Source organism: Macaca thibetana, chromosome 15 (genome assembly GCF_024542745.1).
Source record: "Macaca thibetana thibetana isolate TM-01 chromosome 15, ASM2454274v1, whole genome shotgun sequence".
Lineage (NCBI taxonomy): Eukaryota > Metazoa > Chordata > Mammalia > Primates > Cercopithecidae > Macaca > Macaca thibetana.
Window position 1 is genome coordinate 80,519,275 of NC_065592.1, and position 25,187 is coordinate 80,544,461.

Here is a 25,187-nt window from a genome sequence, read left to right on the forward strand (position 1 = left end):
TTGTCTTATAATAAAATGCACCTATTTCCAAGAGTGTTTACTTACAAGGGAACATCTCTCTTTCTCTCTGACACACACACACACACACACACACACACACACACACACACACACTTACAGACGTGTGCACGTTTCCATTATCCTCAAGTTATTTCTCTCTGTGCCTCTGTTTCTTCATAGGGTAAAGCATGAACATGAGGTGAATTCTAAGATATTTGCCCTAGCTTTAAAGTTTTATAATAAAAGTTCATGCACTAATCTGAAAAAAGTCAAAATCTTTTTTTTTTTTTTTTTTTGAGACAGACTCTGGCTCCTTCACCCAGGCTGGAGTACAGTGGCACGTTCTTGGCTCACTGCAACCTCCACCTCCTGGGTTCAAGCAATTCTCCTGTCTCAGCCTCCCGAGTAGCTGGGATCACAGGCATGCACCACCATGCCCAGCTAATTTTTGTATTTTTAGTAAAGTCAGGGTTTTGCCATGTTGGCCAGACTGGTCTCGAACTCCTGACCTCAGGTGATCCACCCGCTTCTGCCTCCCAAAGTGCTGGGACTACAGGCATGAGCCACCCCACCTGGCCCTAATTTAAAATCAAATTTTCTCCTCAAAAGAGGCTTCACTTTTGGGACCATCAAATTTATTTGGCTATTGTTCCTTGGCTATTGTACACAAATGATGCTTGCTTTCTTTTCTGTCTTCCATTTTGTTAATGTTTGTGTTTTTCAGATGGACCCCACAGTCAATGACAAATGGGCATTAACAAATTAGTTACACAATAGTGTTAAAACTTCAGTTCACAATATGCACACTTTAAGACTTCAGGGTTTTTGCTATGGAAAGCATTAAGACCAGCATCTTCTATGACTGTGTGTTTGAAACTAGAGCAAACTTTCCCTCTCTTCCTCATACTAGGTTTAACATCTACTTCCCCATTTAAAAACTTCAGAAAGTCTCAAAGCTCCCTCACGTCAGCAAGGGTGAACCTGGCTGGGGAGGAGAAGACAAGGGTTGGCAAGCATGTAAAGATGACTCATGCCAGAAGTGCTGGCCGCAGAAGGAACCATCACTGGGTAGGCAGTGTGACTGCTGGCTCACTGCCACTGGCTACAAGAGACTCCCAGCCTCATTACCCCACCCTGGCAACGGAATCAAATAAAGCCAAGTTCCTGTTGTACCTAGATGCAGACAGGAGAAAAATGGGGAAATAGGCCAACTGCTAGAAAAATGATTCTCATGAAATGAACTCGACCTATTGCTTCCCAGGAGATCTGCATTTCTTTTCTTAAAACACTATTCTAACACATTTGAGACAATCCAAAGACCAAGCACGTCTTGAGAGCATTCTCCTTAATGACAGTGTGGTGGAGCAGGAAGAATTCAGGCGCTGCCGTCAGAAGGAACTGGGTGCAGATGCTGGCTCCTTAATCTACTAATAGACCTTGGGCAAGGCTTTTGTCTTTCAGAGGCACAGTTTCCTCAAGTATGAAATAGGGGGAAATGTTGCTCATTTTGAGGACCTATTGTGAGGATTAGAAAATAATTATGTGTTCCTCATCTTCTTTTTCCTATTCCCTACCCTCTCTTTCCTTTTACATCCTCTTTCCCCTTTCCCTTCTCTCCCTTCCTGTACAATTTGGTGCTAAAATCATAAGGTGCATCAGAACAAGGCAGCCCTCCATGCCTTGGGGTGGGAGTAGCTAAGGAGGTCCAGAATAGGAAGTCGAAGCCCAAACAGGGTGAGGATGCATCCATTTAAGACGGACTGCCTGGCATAGAAAATCAGAACCCATATGGTGTGAGGAGGGCATCCAAGCTGAACCAGGCTGGCTGTGATAACAGAGCCTGGAGAGTCTTAGTGGGTTTGGATTTGTGGGGAGGGAGTCTATGCACAACAGGTCAAGAGTGGCTCTGTGACATCCACAGCTGGATTGCTCTTTGTTACCACATAGGCTGATCAGCCGCGTTTGCTTTTTCATACTTTTAGAAAGCAAATAGCTAAGCACCTTGACAGCTAGCACAACAAATGCATGTCATAATAAGCAATTATTGATCAGGGAGACATTTTTATGGTGTTTTGGGAGTAACTGAATTATATGCACTGATGTGTTTGAATTTTAATTGTTTACCAGTTCACTGGGAGTAAAATATGGAGTAATAAAACAGATGATACCCCATTCCTTGATATCCCAGCTCTCCTTGAGCTCGACCTTCCTCCAGAATTACCTTAATCACCCCAGATGAAAAACAAAGTCTAAAGGCTTTTATGATGCTGCCCATAACACTCATGAAATGTTTCACTGTCTCTGGCAAGAATAAATATAGTATGTAAACAAGTTTAATTACTTAAGAGTTCAGCTCTCCACCAAGCATCAAAAACATTCTCAAGTTTATCCCTCTTTGCTTCATTTAGAGAAAATGACATAGGAAATAAAGCTTAAAATAGTTAATACCACCCAAAAGACGTCATCAAACATTAATCCACACAAAGTTATCAAAATATGCAGCTATAAGGTGGGACAACCAAGCAAACATGGCACCATGCTAATCAGTAAACCAGGAACCATTTTCAAAAGTCATGGGGAGAAAAGCAGTATTGTTTTTAAAACAAGGACACCAAATTTGGTGCTGTAGACATGAATGATAGACTAGAAATCGTTTAATAAATCTTCCAGTCTAAGTAATACAAATATTTCAAGTAAGAAAATACATGTCCTCCAATGTACTGGAGATCATGTATTGTACATTTTTGTGTAACTTAATCTTTCTCTGTTAGGTTTAAAAGGAAATCTAAAACTTTCCTCTATCCTTCATGGGCAGCATTATTTGTATGATTTAAATGTCTCAATTATAGAACTTGAGTGGCAAATGCCCTATAGAACGATGAGAGTGGGAGGGAACACAAATGGCCATTACTCTACTCCCCTACCCCCTAAGTGGGATTCAAAACCATTACCAGAGCTAGCAAGGACATAAAAGCCTATCTCTAGATATTATAGATAAATGTAATACCAGCAAGGAGATAATTGAGGAATAAAGGAGCTAACTAAATCAGTGTTTGACTGCATGGTTCTGGATAACAAAGGCATGTCCTTATGAGGCAAAGTGACTTCATTAAGTATGGTCCTCCAGAGGAAGGCAGGTCGCCCTCTCCATGGCACATTCAATATATGGGAGAGAATTTTGTATTCATTCTTCTGACATGCTAATATAAGTATGTTTTCTGATATGTACTACTTAATAAATACAATAGCTAATATTTATTGAATTATTATTATATATGCTACCAAAGTATTTCACTTGGAGGGAATATTTGGGATAAATGGAATTGATTTCTTCTAATTTAATGATCCAAGGCAGATTTTACATCATGGGCACTATAGTGCCAGCACCCCCCAAGGACACTCCCATGTCCTTTTGTAGTCAGCCCCCTTCCCCACTCCCAGACCCTGGTAACCATGGACCTGTTTTCCATCGCTGTAGCTTTATCTTTTCCAGAATGTCAGATAAATGAAATCATGCAGTTATCTTTTTTGTCCGGCTTCTTTTTTTTTTTTTTTAAGACAGAGTCTTGCTTTGTTGACCAGGCTGGAGCGCAATAGCATGATCTTGGCTCACTGCAACCTCTGCCTCCTGGGTTCAAGCGACTCTTCTGCCTCAGTCTCCTGAGTAACTGGGACTACAGGCATGCGCCACCATGCCTGGATAATTTTTGTAGTTTTAGTAGAGACAGGGTTTCACCATGTTGGTCAGGCTGGTCTGGAACTCCTGAACTCAAGTGATCCACCCGCCTCAGCCTCCCAAAGTGCTGGGATTACAGGCATGAGCCACCACGCCCGGCCTTTGTTTGGCTTCTTTCACTTAGCATACTGCATCTGAGATTCATCCATGGTGTTGTATATATCAATTATTTGTTCCATTTCACTGCTGAGTAGTATTCCATTGCATGGATTTACCAGAGTTTGTTTACTACCCAACTGAGTACAATCTGGGTTTTTTCTAGTTTTTGGCGATTACAAATAAAACTGCTATACAGGTTTGGCAATTACAAATAAAACTGCTAAACTGCTATATTTGCATACAGGTTTTTATGTAAATACTCAAGAGCGGGACTTACAGTTTTATGGTTAAGTGCATATTTAACCGGGATTTTAGAACACATAAGGAAAGGAAATTTGGTGATAGGAAACTGTATTCAGAAAGTAGGTGTAATAGCTTCTGGATTAAAATAATAGCCTGTAATCCCAGCACTTTGGGAGGCTGAGGCAGGCAGATCACCAGGTCAGGAGATCGAGACCATCCTGGCTAACACGGTGAAACACCATCTCTACTAAAAATACAAAAAATTTGCCTGGCATGGTGGGCGGGCGCCTGTAGTCCCAGCTACTCAGGAGGCTGAGGCAGGAGAATGGTGTGAACCCGGGAGGCGGAGCTTGCAGTGAGTGGAGATTGCACCACTGCACTCCAGCCTGGGTGACAGAGTGAGACTACATCTCAAAAAAAAAAAAAAAAAAAAACACTAAAAAAAGACTGGAGGAATTTAAATTTTATTTTAATAAATAATATCCTGCACTGACAAGAATATGGAAACACACCAGTTTCATGCCCAGTTGGTAATGGAATGAAATAGCATGACTTTTCTGGAGAAGAATTTGGCAGTACTTATCAGAGCACGCCATGTACACTGGCTTCATTTCTACCCTCAGAAATATTCACACACATGTGTAGGGGCCAATGTGCAGAGATGTTTGTTTCAGTATTATTTGCAATTATGAAAAATGGAGACAACCAAATGCTCATTTACTTTCAATAATTTATGACACATTCCTTCACCCTTTCAATACTAGGCAGCATTTCAGTAGAATGGGATATAGCTCTGACATGGGCAGTTATTTTTTTTAAAGTTTGTAATATATAAATACATACATTAATACATATATCTTTATGTGAAAAATATAAATAGACAAATATTTTTGTGAGGGTATGAAAAAATCTAAAAGCTACACAGCTGGGCTTTATACAGTGACGAGTGAGTTAAGGGAAGGGTAGGACGCTGGTAAGTAGTGAGGCATAAGATTTGCCTTTTCCTTAATGCACCTCCATATTACTTGATTTCTTTCAAAACAATCATACATTATTTGGCACATAACCAAATTAAAGGAGAGCTAAATAATCAATCACTAATTAATAAATGGCCAGCAACCCCTATTGCATCCTCTTCTGACTTTCTAGTAAACCACTTATGAAGACACAGAAAAAATGGAAACTCATCCAAAAGAAGAGATAACCTAATGCCTGAATCTGGACAGAACCTCTGTGGATCAGATGGAGCTGGAAAGAGAAGGATGTACCAAACTTTGTCTCCCCAAAGGCGAACTCACTGAATAAAGATAAGAAGGTGTTGTACACCTTCCTGCCCACGAGTCCCTGGTCAGTGTCTATACAGAAATCTGAATTCTCCTTCTTCATAGTAGTGGCTTATCTATGAAGGCATCACAGCTTCCACTTGGTTTCATTTATATGAATCACCACCTTCTCCTTGCCCTTCTCCTTCTACCATCATTCTAAAACAATACAGATACAACTCACAGAAAACAACAAGCTAAAAATGTACTATGTGAGGTTGGGAGATGAAGGGCATCTGGCAATAGTGTACTGGATTCTCCCCACAGATAAAACATGACAGATGCACATAGAGACAGAATGATCCCTGGGAGGAGTGTGTGCTAGGAATTGTAGTTTTCATGGGCAGAGTGTTAGATTCAGAGTGCAAGAGAATCAGGCAGAGGGCTAGAAAGAGATGCATCTTTTCTACAAGAAAGCTTGTCAGAAACTGACAATGAGTTCTGAAGTTGTACACTTCTCCTGTCCACTAGTTGACCTTTGGGAAGGGAACTGCTCCATTACACAGGGGTGCAGAGAACTGGGCCAGTGGTAATCCCATCCCTAGAATGTTGCCAAACATAAAGTTAAAACAGATATTCCTTTCTTTTGGGGGAGGAACAAGATGCAAAAACTTGCATAGAATAAATATATGGATAACTATTACTTCTATAGAAAAGATAAAAACAAATGGAGACGCATAAGGGAACAGAAGCAATAGTCAAGTGGCTAATGGTCTGGATTAATGCTTTAATCCCAAACTCTTAGAAAATAATAATAAGTTTGTGAATCAAATTTTAAGCATGATGCCAAAATTAAATATCATAAGGAAAAATATTAATATAGATTTACTGATATAAATAATTCTCAATGTTAAAAATTAAAAACAACTTTAAAAGACAAAAAGCATACTGGGGAAGACATTTTTAACACATGATAGACAAGGGTTAATGTATTTAACAAATAAAGTGTTTATAAAAATACATTAGACTAGACAAATACATTAATAGAGATGTACAAATTTCATGAATAAGCAGAACACCAGGAAAAATAAAAAATGGCCAAGAAGACATAGAAAAAAGATACCTAATCTAATAATTAAAGAAAATGAAAATAAAAGACAACCTTTTAACAAATAAAATTGGAAATGTTGATAAATTATAACATCTAATATTCTTGAGGATTCATGCATATAGTGTCAACAATTAATCTTTTTTTATTTTTATTTTTTGAGATGGAGTTTCACTCTTGTTGCCCAGGCTGGAGTGCAAGACGCAATCTTGGCTCACCACAACCTCCGCCTCCCGGGATCAAGTGATTCTCTTGCCTCAGCCTCCTAAGTAGCTGGGATTACAGGCACGCGCCAACATGCTTGGCTAATTTTGTATTTTCAGTAGAGATGGGGTTTCTCCATGTTGGTCAGGCTGGTCTCGAACTCCCAACCTCAGGTGATCCACCCATCTTGGCCTCCCAAAGTGCTGGGATTACAGGCATGAGCCATTGTGCCTGGCCTTTTTTTTTTTTTTTTTTTTTTGAGATAGGGTCTTCCTCTGTTGCTTGGCCTGTTGTGCAATGATGCAATCATCACTCACTACAGCCTTGACCTCCTGGGCTCAAGTGATCCTCCTGCCTCAGCCTCCTGAATAGCTAGGACTACAGGTGTATGTCACCACACCCGGTTAAATTTTTTATTTTTATTTTTGTAGAGATGAGGTCTCTGTATATTGCCCAGGCTGGTCTTGAACTCCCGGGTTCAAGTGATCCTCCTACCTCAACCTCCCAAAGTGCTGAGTGAGATTATAAATGTGAGCCATTGTGCCCAGCATACTTTTTGATCTAGCATTCCAAATCTTTAAATTTGTGCATATCCTTTGACACAGAAATTCCTCTTGTAGGAATTTATTCCAAAGGAAAACATCATAAATATGTACAAATTTTTTGTGAGAAGGATGTTGTTGCATTTTAAGTATAACACTGAAAAGTAAGGAATTGTCTAAATACTAAAATTGGTTAAATAAATTTTGGTATAAATATATTATGCAATCATTAATCATTGTATTGAGGAAGAATATTTAATAGCAAAGGGATAGAATCACTCTTTACTGTGAAAACTGAAAATGCATGTTACAAAAATGATATTATAATCTTATTTAGTTTTCATACAAACATATACCAAAATCCCAACATTACTCAAAGGGTAGACATCAAATGTTCATGATGATTATCTGTCTAGAGTGAAACTGAGTGATTTTTGTTTCATAATTATTTCTAAAATTTCTACAAAAAGTATTCCAAAAACAGTCATTTTTTTCTTTTACATTTGTGCAAGATCAAGAAAAATCACTACTCCAAGAAGCTTGTATTGCCATGAGAAATGAAAAAGTGGGCAAGCCCGAAATAGAAAATAAATCTGAAAACCAAATGTATCAAAATGGACCTTTCTATTTGTTGTTCCTTCTCAGATTTTTTTAGATCTTTAATGTCCAGAAAGTACCTCCAATGATAGCATTTAAAAACTTGAGAACAACTTGTTCTGAAATCTTTTATTTATTATCAGCAAACCATAATTTTACTTGACTGCCCAGCGAACTTTGTTTTCCATTCATATTAGAACAGATGATGGATTAGCATCTAACTTTCTCTTAATAACTTTTAATAACGAATGCTTTCTCTTTTTCTGCTGCCGAAAATATTGCTGAATATAATATGCATATTGACATTATTCCAGAAAACCTCAGCGCAAACTCAACGGCACCCATCCAGGAGCTGGATAAAACCCAATCCTCAAAGTCTTTCATCATTTACCCCATAGAACAGTAATTCCTACTGAGGTATAGGAGGAGTGAGGCTGTCAGAATTTTAAACTACTAATGCCTTGTCAAAGGTTCTGTGATGTGTCTCTAGTGGGGTGTGCCCTAATCTGTAGACAGTCCACATCTCACTCCCCAACACGTACACCCATGTAGATTGAGAATTTCAATGGGCATAGAGGTTTCTCATGAAAGAGTGCTGTTCAGGTCCATGGCATGGAGAGAAAAAGCTCAGAACAATGTCACAGAAGGTTTGATTAATCCAGGAGAGAAAGATCCCTTACTGGAAGGCCAGAAAGTAATTTATTTCTTGGTCATAAACTTGAATACCACCTCTGAATCGGAGGCCAGGTTTCAATTCATTTAATTTTTTCCCCCTAGGACTTCATCAGAATTAGAAGAAAACAAAAAGGCTCTATTCCAGGTGCCCAATCTTTTGGCTTCCCTGGGCCACACTGGAAGAAGAATTATCTTAGGCCAAATATAAAATACACTAACACTAACCATAGCTAATGATCTAAAAAAACATCGCAAAAAAAAAAAAAATCTCCAATGTTTTAAGAAAGTTTATGAATTTGTGTTGGACCACATTCAAAGCCATCCTGGGCTCCATGCTTCCCATGGGCTAGGGGTTGGGCAAGCCTGCAGTCTATTCTTTATGTTTAAAATAGAACTTTCTTTCTCACTAAGTGAATGGATAAATAAACAATGGTGCAGCCCTGTGATGAAAGATATTCAGCAATAAAAAAAAAATGAGCTATGAAGCCACAAAAAGACGTTGAGGAACAAGGTGAAATTACGGAGACAGTAAAAAAGGAAAAGGGGTTGCCAGGGAGGGAGGATGAACAGGTGGAACACAGAGGATTTTTAGGGCAGTGAACCGATTCTATATGATACTGTAAAGGCAGATACATCAAAACCCATAGAATATACAACACAAAAAGTAAACACTAATGTAAACTACGGACTTTAGTTAATAACAACATATCCATATTGGCTCAGCTACTGTAACAAATGTACCGCACTAAAGTAAGATGTTCATAATAGGGGGAACTGTGTGTGTGATACAGGGTGGGGATAAGGAGGGAGTACATGAGAACTCTATTTTCCATGCAATTTTTCTGTAAACCTAGAACTGTTCAAAGCATTAAGAAATATTTAAAAACTAACAATATAAATTAATATTTATATATAAAAAGTGGAAAAAAAGTAACTTACTTTCGGTTCACGATTAGCCACTCCCGGATGTAGGTTTGAACACAGTCCCTGACATGAGGGTCCAGTTCAACCCTAATGAGGTAGAAAATGAAATAAACACATGTTATTACTGGGTAAAAACAAAACAATCCCTTATCATAAGCAAGGAACATGATATGAATTTAAATCCTTATCAGTGAGAATGCTTAGGATGTTCTTGCCCAGTCATTCCAAATGTCTGAAGTATTCCTGAGGCAATAAACATTTTTACTTTGATGAGACAAACATGTTGGCATTTTTTGCTTTGTGGGTTTTCTTTATTATAGAGAATCATGCTAAATTATAACTATCCCTGAAGGCATTCTGACACAAGACAGGTAGAACTAGCTGTAATCAAATACAAAACAAGGAAAACAAGTATAAATACCTATCTCTGACAGGGTAATTTGGACATATTTTTTATGCATGTGTAACCTTGTTAGGACACGCATGTTCTCCTTTTTGAAAACCAGGAAAAAGAACAGTTGTCTTATGCTTTGACGAATTTGCAAACACTGGCTTTGGTTGGTGATCATTAATTCAGTTGGTTCCCGTCACGTCTGCTTAAGGAATGCACCATGAGCAATACTCTTCAAGTGCTTCAGAGTCTTGAAATCAGAAATAACAATTGTAGCAAAGCTTTTTGCTACTGTTGCTAATGCATTAGTACCAGAAATAAATGCTTAATAATAAGGCTTAATAATAAGGCTCAAATGTGACAAGCCTTAATTTTCTCATTCGCAATAAGGAGGTAAGAAAAGAGACATGCTGTTAGTATTAGATGAAATACTGTAAAGGTTACACATGTAGTCTCTGGGCCTTAACTGCCCAAATCCCAGTTTCATCCCTTATAGCTATGTGACCACGAGCCAGTCACTCAACCCTTCTGTGCCTCAGTTTCCTCACCTTAAAGCCGTTAGAGTAGTAAGAGTGCCCCTTTTAGTAGACAGCTTTGATGAAGATTAAATCAGTTAAGTGTGCAAAGTGCTTAGAAGACTGCCTGGCACATAATAAGATGCATATATGATATTAATAGTTTACACTTAGGTAGAATTTACTATACATTATGCACTGAGACAATCATTGTATATGTATTAATTCAGTTAATTCTCAATCAGCACCATAGGGTAGGCACTACTATTATTCTCACTTTGCAGAAAAATGAGATGGTAAGGATCTTGTTCTGAGTCACGCAGCAAGTGGTGGGGCAGGGACCTGAATCCAGGCAGCTCACCTGTAGCGTTCATGTTTTTCACTAACACGCCATCACACCTCAACATAAAGTTCTGGGCTAGGCACAGGGTGTTCAACAGGAGTCAGCTATTGTTTACTGTGGTGTGATGATGATACCTTCCCCTGCCTTAATTATACAGAAGACTTTTTGGCAACAACTGAAATAGTAGAGGTTGTCTTAAAGCCATCAGACAGGTGTGTTACCTATAAATTCTTTTGACAAGGCATTAGTATACTAAAAAACTGATGCGAAGTAAAAAAATTATCTTCCTTATCAAATTTCAAAAAAAAAAAAAAACCCACTCCTCCTTCCTCTAAATTCATTGTACTGTTTTTTGTTTTTGTTTTTTAAGAAATAGGGTCTCACTATTTTGCCCAAGCGGAACTCAAATTCCTGGGCTCAAGTGATCCTCTTGCCTCAGCCTCCCGAGTAGCTGGGACCACAGGAACAAGCAGGGGTGACTGGCTACTGTAAGCATTTTAAACAGTTTTTTCCAAGATTCTGACCATATTTGGAAATATCCATAAATTTTACATAAATGAATAAATAAAGTGATTCTTCACTAAAGATGAAAATAGTAGGTGTTAACTTATATTAAAGTCATACCTGAATAAATGGACTGAAAATGGGGGAGTATGTTTCCCAAAAATGACAATGTTTTTGTTTCCTGGAAAGTGTGTATTTTTAAAACATCAGAGCTACACATATGGTCAGTTCTCCTATGTGAGTGAGAACTGTCTGAAGAAGACAGCAACAGTTCACAATAATGTCACCCCATTATCATGCAACCTCCTTATACTGTGATGAAATAAAATCCAAAATAGAACTAGAATATCTCAGAGTAAAGAGGGCAGGGGCTGTGTGTCAGGATCTTCTTTCTGGGACCTTCTGGGGAAGATGAGAAGGTAGAAGCTGTCCAGGAAGATATGAATCTTAATTTGGCTTTTAAAATAAATGTAAACAAAAGTTTATCCTAAACCTCCAAAGAGACATTACTTTTTTACATTTTGGAAGCAACAGGAGTTTCATTTAGCTACAACTCCACAGTGAGTTTGATACCAAAAGCTAATGCCCATGCCTATAAACATATAGAATACCAACTATAGAAACTCAAGCCCTAATTAGTTATTCACATATTTATTCTACAGAGCTCTCCCCACTGTTTTAGCGCTGCATGACACTTTCTTCAGAGGGACTTTGACTTATTCATCTTTTCATCTCAGTATCCAGAACACAGTAGATGCTCAATAAATGTGGGTTTACCTTATGTTTCTAACTTGATCCAGTCTCATAACTGTAAGCAATTAAAATGCTTCTGGATGGAGGCATTTCAGTAGTTATTATTAAAAGTCTTGACATTTTTACAAATGGAGAAACCGAGGATTTGGGAGGTCACGTGACTCAGCCAAGGTCACTGAGCTGGCAGCCAGGTGGTCTGGCTCCAGAGCCTGCACTTTTAACCTCCTCTTGAGAATTTCATTTGGTTCCCCTGCATCCCTTGCACTGGCTTAGTCTCCACATAGCTTTTCAAAAGCTCTGGCCAAACTAATTTCAAAACTACCTATACTACCTATACTTAGGTGATGATATCATATAGTTGTCCCACACATTTGAATGGAGTGAGTAATTTTATTTATTTTTTAAGTTCAGATTGAGGGCATCTCCCCCACCCGCTTATTGAAAACAATCATGACAATCCCAATCACATCTACATTTTAGAAAACTATTTACCCTTCCTCCGGCAAAGAGGGCTGCAGAGTCCTACATTCCTTTGGCGTGAACACCACGTCCAAGTCGTCATCAGTGAAGTCCCCAAGATCCTGGGCAAGCTGCACATCCAGGCTGTTCAGGTGTGTCATCAGAAGTCCTTCAAAGTCCACCGGCTCCACAGGGTCATAAAACTGAGGCTGGAGGGGCAGGGAAAAGGAAAAGGAGGTTCTCACCAGGTTTTCTGGTAAAAGCACAAAGGCAATAGCAGATGTTTGCCTTGCCTTCCTTTGACTTAGTAAGTACTTCGCTCCTGGCATAAAACAGAGCGACTCTTTGGAGGAGCTGTCAAACACAGAAGTAGTGATATGGAAAAAAATGCAGCACAGAAAGTCAAGTCATAACACGGTGAATAATTAAAATCACACCCCAAGGCGGAATTTTTCTCTCCTTAATTGCAACTTGATGAGGAATCCTGAGGAGATCCAAAATGAGATCACAAAGCTTCGCTGAATTTTTATAATTTCTCCCGCAAAAGCTCTCCAAGGCCATGTTTTGTTTACCCAAATACAGTGAAGTAGGGAATGGAGACAATTTTCCAGAAATCCAGGCAAACTCAACACTCCTTGGCTGAGGATTTAGGCACAGTGTTTCTTTTGGCCTGAGTTATGCTATACATTGGTTCTCGAAAGCACGTCATATATAATCACAGCCGACAGCGAATACCAAGTGTTTTGGTGGCTGAAACAATCCAGGGCAGTGATTTCTAAATGTCACTGGGTTGACTGGTGCTGGTCTGGAAGAAATTTCCACTGGACTGCAGCTATGCAGGCAAACTCAGGGCAATCTGCTGAGTTTTCATATGGCTAAATTTACTCACTTTGAAAGAAGTGTTCTTTGCTCTTCAATTTTACCTTCCACAGTTGGAGAGAGGGGGAATAAAAGAAATAATAGAAATTGATGGTAGTTATAAAAATAGTTCTTATAGTTGATAAAATTAAAAGTTGGCAACCTTTGTCAGTCCTCAATTAAAATATATTTTCTTTTCTGTGAAATCCAAAGACTTAGGAATGACCGCCCTAAGAAAGTAAAAGAATCACTTAGATCAAGTAGATCTGTGTCACAATAATAATAGTTCTATGAAGTGTTCATTTATGGCTGAGTCTTTGGAGTCATCAGCCCAAGCTGGGGCTGGGGGGCAGGGAAGTTACTGTTTTTCTCTATCTCTACCCTCCAGTGGACCAACAAAACAAACATCTTGGATTCTTTACTTGCGCTGCCTTGATGGGAGACAAGGGCAGATCCAAGGGAAGCACTAACGAAACCGGTTTTTCATCCCTTTGAAACCATATACCAATAAGGGCTTCAAGTTGGAGAGGAGAGACAAAGTGCTGCTGAAGAGGCAAGAGGAAATTAGATCAGAGAATGGAGATGTGGCATGCCCCATCCCCTCCCCACTCTTGCTGTCCCTGATGATGGAGGAGACATGAGTGACGTAAGTTAGGGAGTGAGGATGAAGCCACAAATTAGGCAAAATATGCCCTATTTGCTGTCTGGGATTTTTTTTTTAACTTTTAGGTTTGGGGGTACATGTGAAGGTTTGTTACATAGCTAAACTCATGTCACGGGGGTTTGTTGTACAATTATTTTATCAGCCAGGTATTAAGCCCAGGACCGGATAATTATCTTTTCTGCTCCTCTCCCTCTTTGCACCCTTCTTCACCCTCAAGTAGACCCCAGTGTCTGTTGTTCTCTTCTTTGTTTTGGTAAGTGCTCATCATTTAGCTCTCAGTTGTAAGTGAGAACACGCAGTTATTTGGTTTTCTATTTCTGCATTAGTTTGCTAAGCATAACAGCCTCCAGCTCCATCCATGTTCCCACAAAAGACATGATCTCCTTATTTTTATGGCTGCATAGTATTCCAAGGTGTATATGTACCACATTTTCTGTATCCAATCTGTCATTGATGGGCATGTAGGTTGATTCCATGACTTTGCTATTGTGAATAGTGTTGCAATGAACATTCAGGTGCGTGTGTCTTTATGGTAGAATGATTTACATTCCTCTGGGTATATACTGAGTAATGAGATTGCTTACTTATAGTATCCTATGCCATGGCAAAGGAGGGCAGAAAAGAAGGTGACAGGACAACCTCAGTAGCTGAGAGCAAAGCATTCCCCTCATTTCCTAGGGTTTCCAGGTGCTATGAGAAGGGACAAAGTCAGTTCCCTTGGCTCTGACTGGGGACCTGAAGGTCAGCTGAAGAGACAACTATAGTCCTCACAAGAGTGCCTCTCAAAATGAAACAACAGGGACCAGGAGGGGCTAAAGGAGCCAGAGATCAGCCTGTGCAGGAGCCAGATGAAACTGAGTTTGCATTAGGACACTGGTGAACTCTGCCAGAGGAAACGACAGACACCATCTATGCATAAGACAAATGTATCTGCCAATCTGCCACAGACACCTCCACAGGAACAATCCCACAGGATAAAGAGGACTCTCCCACCCGACCCAACCACCACATGGAATACAGAGTTTAGAGTCAGGATTGAATGACTTCTATAGGAAATAATGAAACTGCATTTTTTTCCAATCCCAACCTCATTACTATAAAGTTTATACCCATTTAAGTAATAATTATTGAGCATTATGATGTGCAAAGAAATTGGCCTAGGATTGTCTCATACAACTCTCACTATAACCCTGTGAGGTCTGCATTCTTACTGCAAGTTGAGTTCAACTGGTGTTTTAGAATTTTGAATTTTTCGTATCATGTCATATTTACATATACATAATGAGATATCTAGGGGATGGAACCCAACTCTAAACATTAAATTCATTTATGTTTCATAGACACCTTATACACACAGCCTGAAGGTAATTTTATACAATATCTTTAATAATTTTGTGGCTGAAGAATTCTATTCAGTCATAACAAAGAATGAAATCATGTCTCTTGCAGCAACATGGATGGAACTGGAGGCATTATCTTAAGTGAAAAAACTCAGAAACAGAAAGACAGATATAACATGTTTTCATTTAGAAGTGGGAGCTAAATAATGTATACACATGGACACAGAATGCTAGACATGAAAGGCTTGGAGAAGTGGGAAGGTGGGAGGGGGTAAGGGATGATAGATTACTTAATGAATACAATGGACGCTGTTTGGTTGATGGAGACACTAAAAGCCCAGACTTTACCTCTTGCAGTATATTCATGTAGCAAAACTGCACTTGTACCACTTAAACTTATACGAATAAAAGAAAGTATTGTGTGTATGAAACAATGTTTTGACTGTATTTTGACTGTGTCCCGTCACGTGAGGTCAGGTGTGGAATTTTCCATTTATGGCGTCATGGAGGCACACAAAAAGTTTCAGATTTTGGAGCATTTTGAATTTTGCATTTTCAGATTAGGGATGCTCAGCCTGTATCCTCATTTTACAGGTGAGGAAAGTGAGGCTAGAGATTGAATAATTTTCACATGATTACACAGCTAGGGACTGGCCCATCTGGAATTCAAACCGAGGCAGGCTCATGTTCTTAACCACTGTAATTTTGATTGTTTTCTTTTGCAGGCCTTTCAAGAAAGCTGTATATTTTGAAATAATCAAAACACCAGGCAATAGTAAGTGTGTTTGGAAGTGAGTCAAATAATATATTTACCATGACCCACACATTCCACTCTGGGCTTCTTATAAGATTGGCTGCTCAGAGTAATAATAGTAAGTAAATAAAAGTGATAATAAATGTAAACTTATTGTGAAGAATATCAATTACTCAAGGAGAGGCAATGGAAATATACACTTCAAAATTATACTGAAGCATAGTTTGAAGCAAGATGACATGAGCTGTAAAACTAGTGAGTAGAAGCGTCATGGAGATATGACATTTGTGTGCAATCATCAGTGAGAAAAAAATCCACTTCCTGTCAGAGAGTAATACTTGTCATGTTGGACAGGCATGGTGGCTCACGCCTGTAGTCCTAGCACTCTGGGAGGCCAACACAAGAGGTTTGCTTGAGCCAGGAGTTTGAGACCAGCCTGGGCAAAAAAGCAAGACTCTGTCTTTACAAAAAAAAAATTTTTTTTGAAGTTAGATGGGCGGGGTGATGCACCACCTATACTCCTGGCTACTCCAAAGGCTGAGGTGGGAGAAACACGTGAGCCCAGGAGTTTGAGGCTCAGTGAGCTATGATCACACCACTGCACTCCAGGCTGGGTGACAGAGGGAGACCCTGTCTCTAGAAAACAAAAAAAAAAAAAAAAAAAAAAAAAAAAAAACCCCTCAAACTTGGCATGTCCCTGAAATTCAAAGCCACAAATGATGAAAAACCTGGTTGATAACGGCCCCTGTTATCTACAGGAGAGACTATCCAGGGAGAAAAGGATGGCTGATTTCCTCTCTCCGCAATGATGTGCGGAGCATCTACTGGGTGGGGCATACCGAGCCCCTGAGGTGGCCACTGGGGATACAGAGGAGCACAGACAGCTGTTCTCATGGAACTGCACTCTAATAAACCGTGAGGTGGTGAAATGTGCAACTTTCTCACACATAAATAATGCCATTATCTGGGGGGGGAGGAATTTGATAAAGAACATATATCATCATTGAGCACTGTGTGGCAATGTGCCAAGGCAACATACCCAGTTGATGATAAAGTCATAAACCCTTGAGGTCTGAATCTATTCCAGTACTCAAGAGCTGGTAAGCACAAACAGTAATGACAGCATTATTGAGTATGGTTCTAGCATTACACCCAAGTTGACATTTAATAATTTGTCTCCCCTACTCCTTCTACACTGAAACTAAAGTGGGAGGAAATTGGTCATTTTAAATGTCATGTAAACTAGTCTTGCCCTTGGCAAGTGGGTGCAGACCCTAACTACTAGGCCTCCTAGCAGTTGTTCCTCTTGCAAATTCAAATAATAACCAGGAACCAAAAAAGATTTCTGTTCTCTAAACTATCAGGAGTCTTAATCTCAAGAGTAGGCTTTACTATGAGGCAATCAACACACACACACACACGCACACAAACATATATACATACATCTAGTGGTAAGCCAAAGAAGGAAACAAAGGTTGGAGAGAGTTACAGTGGCACTGCGTTTCACTAGGGATGAAGTTTGGAAACAGGGTGGGGTAGGGAATGAGGAATTTCCTAAGATCAGTTCAAGGCAAGACTTGGGTCCCTGGAAGCTTAAAAGCCAAACATGAAAATGAACTGTTTTGTTTTCTCTGCTGTTGTGCTGTATGTGGTCTCCTAGTCAGTGGAGACCAAAGACTACTTTAAATGAAGATCAAAGTAATTCAAGAAGGTCACCTTTACATCATGATTTTTCACATTATATATATCATTTGGTATATGTAATAACATAAGAGAAAATCAAAAATTAAAAACCAAAACAACTGTTTTTGTGTGTGTGTGTGTGACAGAGTCTCACTCTGTTGCTGGAGTGCCATGGCGGGATCATGGCTCACCACAAGCTCTGCCTCCTGGGTTCAAGAAATTCTTGTGCCTCAGCCTCCTGAATAACTGGGATTACAGGCATGCACCACCATGTCTGGCTAATTAGTGTAATTTTAGTGGAGACAGGATTCCACCACATTGGCCAGGCTGGTCTCAAACTCCTGGCCTCAAGCAATCCATTCACCTTGGCCTCCCAAAGTATTGGGATTACAGGCGTGAGCCACCGTGCCCAACCCCCTTTGAAAAATAAGATAAAAATACTTAAGACTGCAAATGCAAATGTTCCTAAACCAGGCTTTACCTTTTGTGATGGTTTCATGATGTGTCAACTTGGCTAGGCTGAATGACATTTCCTTGAATTCCCTTTCCAGTATGTTTTCAGACAGGGTAAGCTACAAGAGAGTTCTCCTGTAAGAGCTGGAGGACAGAAGGGAGACTGCAGCCATTTTGTAGCATACACACACCTTTTTCCATTTACACAATCAGTCATTTAGGTGCTTCTGTGAAGAGAATATTGCCAATGTAATTAAAGTCCCTAAACAGGTGACTTTAAGTTAATCAAAGGAGAAATTACCCTGGGTGGGCCTGACTTAGCCAGTTGGAAGCCTTTTCTAAGAAGGTAGAAGCTCTGGCAGTTCAGACTGCAGGCTTCAGCTTGTGCCCAAGGGGGCTCAGTCTGTTTGGAATATGTCCTTCCTGACTATCTCCCCTGTGGACTTTTGAGCTTAGTAGGCTAAGCCAATACCTTCATACACATCCATATGGATTTCCTACAGGTTCTGTTGCTCTAATTGAACCTGACTGATACACCTCCTTTCATTCATTCAACACATACTGCTGGGGTCCTACAGCAATCAGACACTAGGCAACCAATTGTCTCAGGGTGTCCCAGTCTCTGAAAGTCTCATGTACTGAGAAAACTCTCAGTCCCTGGCAAATTGTGATCATTGGTTACTCTACCTTACAGATACCACTTTTACTAGGTTTTCCTCCTACTATGCAGTGCCCCGGAGTTCAATTCTAAATCTCTTCTCAATCTGCATTTAATCTCAAATGATCTCATCCACTCCCATGGCTTTGAATATACATTTTTTAATTACAAGTTTATATCTGCAGCCTCAACTTCTGCCATAAATTCCAGGTTGACCTTTCCAATTACACCTCAACATCACTACTTGGTACTTTAACAGACCTCTCAAACACAATGAGTTCCAAACTAACTCTTAACCTTCCTGGCAATCTGCTCTTCCCATACCTTCCATACCTCCACACCTCTGCAAGTGGCAATTCCAGTCCACCAGTTGCCCAGGTGGAAAACATTAAAGTCAATGTTGTTTCTTCTCTTTCTCTTACACTCTACATATCATCCATCAGAAAATCCTATCCACTTTGCTTCTGAAATACATCCAGAATCCAAACACTTCTCACCTCTCCTGCCACCACCCTAGTCCAAAGCACTGCCATTGCTTTCCTGAGTTACCGTGACATCTTCCTAACTGCCCTCCCTCGTCCAGTCTATTTTCCACACCGCAGCCAGAGTGATCCTCATAAAAAGTCAGATGGTTCCACGCCTAATCTTAATGTTCACAGCAGCTTCCTGTCTTAGAGTAGAAGCCAATGTTCTACAGTGTCTGAGGCCTGTGACCCAGTCCTGCTTTCTCTATGACTGCATTTCCTACTGCCCACTCTGTTCAGGCCTCATTCTGCTTCCTTGCTGTTTCTGAAGCATGTCACATATTGAAGTCTTGGGGACTTTGCACTTACTGTTCCTTCTGACTGGAATATTTTTCCTTCAGATATTTGTCAAGTTCATTCAGAACTCTGCCCAAGTGTTTCCTTTCCAGATAGAGGCCTTCACAGATGACCCAATCTAAAAGCATCTCTTCTGGGTCACGATTTCATTCTTCAAAGCCCTCAATACTCCCTGATACAATCAACATTTACTATTTGTCTGTGTCTGTCCCTCATTCTGAAAGGCAAACTCTATGAGGATAGGCCCTCTATTGTATTCACTGTTGTATCTTCAATCTCACTTCTGTGCCAGCAGTTCCTGACACAGAGACCCAATACATATTTCTCAAATGAATGAATAAGCTCTCCACTATCTTTAAACGAAGCTGAAGGCAGTAAAGTTCTTCTAGCTTCTGTGATATCAAAGTTCTATACTTTATGGACTAAACACTTCCCTGCTTCCACCAACAACAATCTTCCACTGATGCCACTGAGAGGGAGATGCTGACATGCCACCATGGGCATCACTCTAGTTTCACCAAGGCTGAGTTGATTCCTCTACTGCACAATGACAACAAAGAAATGTCTGCTCTGTGTGCAGAATGCCTGCCACTCTTTTGTTTTATCTTCCATTGTGAATTTGCATGAAAACTATCTTGAGATCTTCATTTTCCATCATGCCCCTTCCAGTGCAACCAATGAAACCTAATAATAGCCCAACTCCTTGAAAGATGAAGTACAAAAGAACAATAGAATCAGAGGAATAAAAGAGGACCATATTTATCAGGCAATTAAACATTTAAGTCATCCTGAGCTGTAAAAGAAAAAAGGTTGCTTTATTGCACAGAAGTCTATACACATAAAAAAAATGAATGCCTTCTAAGCTATGAGACTTTTTTTTTCAATAAATGTTACATATACAAACATGCCATGTAACCATGGTGTTTGGTACATATCCAGGATGTGGCTTTTTACATCCTTTTCTTCAGTCAGAGCCGTTATGGTCCAGCTAATTCATTCCATTTTACTTCAAAACTTTCCTATTCTCACTTTTAAAAATAGGATTTTTCCCTCCATAAAATATGTAGCTTAAGGTTATTAACCACTTATACAATGTCTCAAATCCTCCTTACTTCCTTAGGGCATAGATCCTAACTCTTTCTTTTCTTGTTCCCTCCCCTCCCCTCCTCTCCTTTTCTCTGAGACAGGGTCTCCTAACTCTTATCTTGTATGTTACTCTTCTTCTGTATGTTTTCTCTTCTCTTCTCTTCTCTTCCCCTCTCCACTCTTCTCTTCTCCTCTCTTCTCCCCTCCCCACCTCCTGTCTCCTCTCCTCTAGTCTCCTCTCCTCTCTTCTTTCCTTTTCTCTTCTCCTCTCTTCTCTTTTCTTTTCTGAGACATGGTCTTGCTCTGTTGCCCAGGCTGGAGTACTGTGGCTCAATCATGGCTCACTGCAGCCTTGAACTCCTGAGTTCAGGTGATCCTTCTGCCTCAGCCTCCCAAGTAGCTGGGACGAAAGGCGTGTGCCACCATGTCTGGCTAATTTCTTTTTTTAAACTTTTTATAGAGATGAGGTCTCACTATGTTGCCTAGGCTGGCCTCGAACTCTTCGCTTCAAGCTATCCTCCTGCCTCTGCCTCCCAAAGTGCTGGGATTACATGCAGTCATGAGCCATTGTGCCTGGCTTCTACTTTGAACAACCAGAAATCAGGCCAGGTGTAATGACTCATGCCTGTAATCCCAGCACTTTGGGAGGCCAAGGCAGGCAGATCGCTGAAGCTCAGGAGTTCAAGACCAGCCTGGGCAATATGGCGAAACTCTGTCTCTACAAAAAAAAAAAAAAAAAAAAAATACAAAAATTAGCCAGGTGCAATGGTGTGCCTGTGGTCCCAGTTACTTGGGAGGCTGAGGCAGGAGGATCACTTGAGCCTGGGAGGCAGAGGTTGTAGTGAGCCGAGATCTCACCACTGCACTCCAGCCTGGGCAACAGAGCAAGGCCCTGTCTCTAAATAAATAAATAAATAAAAAGAAAATAGTATTTTACAGTTTCATTTTAACAGAGGTACTGATTATAGACTTGTTTGCCTAAATAGGCAGCTGGCATCAGAGGGTTTCTGGTTAATCCATTCACACAGCTGTGGCAACAGAGAATGCCAAAATTCAATGAGTGAGTCTACACACAGGGTTATTTACTAACCACAGCCGCCTTCTAGCCCTGGTAACAAAGGATTTTGGTAGGAGTGTCAAACAGACTTGGGACAAGTTTATCATCACGTCTAGAAAACCAACTTCAAATGATGGATCCCCTTCATACTAAAAAATGCAAAATTCAAAAATATTTTATCTTCTTCGAAAATGTTTATACACACATCATCAGACCTGACATTTACAGAGTTTTTTAAAACCCCAATAAAAGAAAAATCAACATGAAACATACACCCTTCCTCTCATCTGATTTATCAGATTGATGACAGAAGCCACTGTATTTTCTTAGGATATATCTGCAGGGTTAGTAAGTGGTCTTTGCTTACTACACCTTCTGAAATTCAAAGCGCACAGGAAAAAAGAAGTGTTACCTTTCTTTATATTTTTCCCCCTACTTGGAATACTTCTGCCTTTAAAGTTCTTTAAATGGGCCGAGCATAGTGGCTCAAGCCTGTAATCCCAGTACTTTGAGAGGTCGAGCCGGGCAGATTACCTGAGGTCAGAAGTTCGAGACCAGCCTCGCCAACATGGCGAAACCCCGTCTCTATTAAAAATACAAAAATTAGCCAGGCATGGCGGCGGGCACCTGTAATCCCAGCTACTCAGGATGCTAAGTCAGGAGAATCACTTGAACCCAGGAGGCAGAGGTTGCAGAGAGCCGAGATCACGTCACTGCACTCCAGCCTGGGTGACAGGGGGAGATTCCGTTTCAAAATAAAAATAAATATAGGCCAGGCATGGTGGCTCACGCCTGTAATCCAAGTACTTTGGGAGGCCAAGGCAGGTGGATCACTTGAGGTCAGGAGTTCAAGACCAGCCTGGCTAACATGGTGAAACCCTGTCTCTACTAAAAATACAAAAATTAGCCAGTTGTGGTAGCACACGCCTGTGTTCCCAGCTACTAGGGAGGCTGAGGCGGGAGAGTAGCTTGAACCTGGGAGGCAGGTGTTGCAGTGAGCCAAGATTGCACCACTGCACTCCAGCTTGGGTGACAGAGCGAGACTCCATCTCAGAAAATACATAAAAAATTTAAATAAATAAATAACAAAGTTCTTTAAATGATTTTCAACCTGAGCTTCAAGTTAAAGTCCCCAGGGAACTTTAAAATACTGATGCTTGGTCCCCGCCCCCAGGAATTCTCATTGAATTGTCTCTAGATAATTTCAATGTCCAGTCAGGGCTGAGAACCCTTACTCTAAGTCTTCTCAGCCTTCTCAATCAAGCCTTTGCCTCCTAGTACATCATGTATCCTTTTCTCTTCTAAACACCTGCCACTTTTGAAGCCAGTATAGATACTGTATATTACCTGTTCTCCCAAATGAATCATAAAGCCCTTCGAAGCTGAAGTCACCTTTTATTCACATCTTCTTTTAATCTCCCACAGTGTCACCACAGTGCCAAATCATAAGAGAGCAATATTAGCCAATATATACAAAGGACCTATTATATAATTCTATATTCCCTAGTAGGGACAGCATTATTATGCCAATTTACAAATGAAGAAACTGAAGTCTTCAGAGAGATTAAGTGGCTTGTCACAAATTACATGACTAACAAATGACACCTGTACTTCATCCCAGATTCATCTGACTCCAAGCTCTTCACTCTTGCAAAACAGCAGCAACAACAAAGACGTGTAGTTGATTAGGTTCTAAATAACTTGACTTCACTTAAATGCTTTTAAAAATTAAATAACCATTTGTATCAGCAAGTGGGCCATTGTAAAAATAAAGGTAAGAGAAACGAAGGTCAGAACACACTTGGTCTTATTTTTCAACTAGCCAAAATAATGCAATGAAAACCTACGGTTTCTCATCTTAAGGAACGTTTTCTAAAACAGCTTTAGGCTGAGAGTCTTTAGATGATGAACTACTCCTTTGCCTTCCTAGAAATGAATCTTACCAACACGTTCCATTATCTTTCCATGAAAAGAAATATTTTTTTTAAAGGTAAAAGGAAATCACCATGTAAGTTGATGATTTCTTTTGGGGAACCTTCATTCGGGACGATGACTTAAGGGGAAGAACAGCCACTTCATTCTGACATTACAACACGATACCAGGTAAACATTACAGAGATGGGATTTCCTAAGCAGACTATTCATCAAAAAAAAAAAAAAAAAAAAAAGAAAAGAAAAGAAAGAAAGAAAGAAGAAAAAAAGAAGAATTCAATCCTCTGGGCTTCCACATGCCTCTGTTCTCCAGGTAGAAGGAACAAGGGCTATATACTGAAGTTGAAGTCGAGAGATGGGAAAAGAGATTCAGAAAAGTAAAGCGGAATAACTGGGAGTAATATATTTTAAAGGATATTCACATGCAAATAGAACCAAGACTAAATGATGATAGGTAGGAACATGTGATTCTTGCATAATTTAACAATTTTACTTATTGTTGCTAGTTTCTTGATATCTTCTCTTAGAAAATGGACAGCAAAGCCACATGTTAACTTCACTACCCAGCTAATGTAGTAATTCATCAAAATTCACTTTCATCAAAACTTACTGAGGAGGCAGCACACTACCAAACGAATGCTTACAAATATTAACCATTATTTTCCTTTGTAACTTTACATAAAATAATTTCCCTGAAAAAAAAATTTAAGGCTGCAGCATTAAAGTAAAAGCTGGTGGCCGGGCAAGGTGGCTCATGCTTGTAATCCCAGCACTTTGGGAGGCCTAGGTGGGCAGATCACCTGAGGTCGGGAGTTTGAGACCAGCCTGAGCAACATGGAGAAAGCCCATCTCTACTAAAAATACAAAATTAGCCAGGTGTGATGATGCATGCCTGTAATCCCAGCTACTCAGGAGGCTGAGGCAGGAGAATTGCTTGAACTGGGAGGCAGAGGTTGTGGTGAGCCGAGATAGTGCCATTGCACTCCAGCCTGGGCAACAAGAGCTAAACTCTGTCTCAAAAAAAAAAAAAGTAAAAGCTGGTATGGAGAGAAAAGGTTAAAGCCTGTTAGCTAAACTTCCTTAATGTCTCTTAGGAGTGATGTCCACACTATTTCCCAAGACAGCTACTGCAGAAAGCTGCAGTCTTCATTTATTTTTTAAAAGCAAAGCACTAAAACCCTCTACCTTGTTTAAAATTTAAAAGTGTATCCAATCTATTTTAAACTAAATTTTGCATATTTTGGAATATAGCTTCAGTCAATCTTTTAAAAAATATATTTGATTTTCAATTAAATATATATTAGCACAAATTAAACCAAGAAGCATATCTAATTTATCTTGGTGTAAAGCTAATCTAATATACCTAAAAATGGACACATTATGCACTTGATATGTTTTTATTATACTCTGCAATCCTGAAACACACAGGAAAAGTACAAATAAAAAGGGCAGTCTAGCAAGCCACTTAAGTCATAAGTAGATTTTCTGAAAAAATGGCATGGAAAGTTACCTCTTGCAGTAAAAGA

General features: G+C 39.8%; 2 protein-coding genes across 10 annotated transcripts in view; one reads left to right on the plus strand and one right to left on the minus strand.

The window, feature by feature from the left end:
* The window catches only part of LOC126937902 (putative COBW domain-containing protein 7), a 952,477-nt gene that overhangs the window by 782,999 nt on the left and 144,291 nt on the right, over nucleotides 1–25,187 (plus strand). The window lies entirely within an intron of this gene.
* Nucleotides 1–25,187, minus strand: part of DOCK8 (dedicator of cytokinesis 8) — a 240,779-nt gene that overhangs the window by 161,587 nt on the left and 54,005 nt on the right. For 7 of the 9 annotated variants that reach the window (XM_050761724.1, XM_050761731.1, XM_050761732.1 and 4 more), the window contains 2 exons: nucleotides 12,389–12,564; nucleotides 9,406–9,477 (listed from right to left, as the gene is read on the minus strand). In XM_050761724.1, coding sequence (XP_050617681.1) covers nucleotides 9,406–9,477; nucleotides 12,389–12,564 — 248 coding nt within the window. Of the gene's footprint in view, nucleotides 1–9,405; nucleotides 9,478–12,388; nucleotides 12,565–18,135; nucleotides 21,298–23,076; nucleotides 24,896–25,187 lie in introns of those variants that run through there. The other 2 variants (XM_050761726.1, XM_050761727.1) reach the window with 2 other exon arrangements.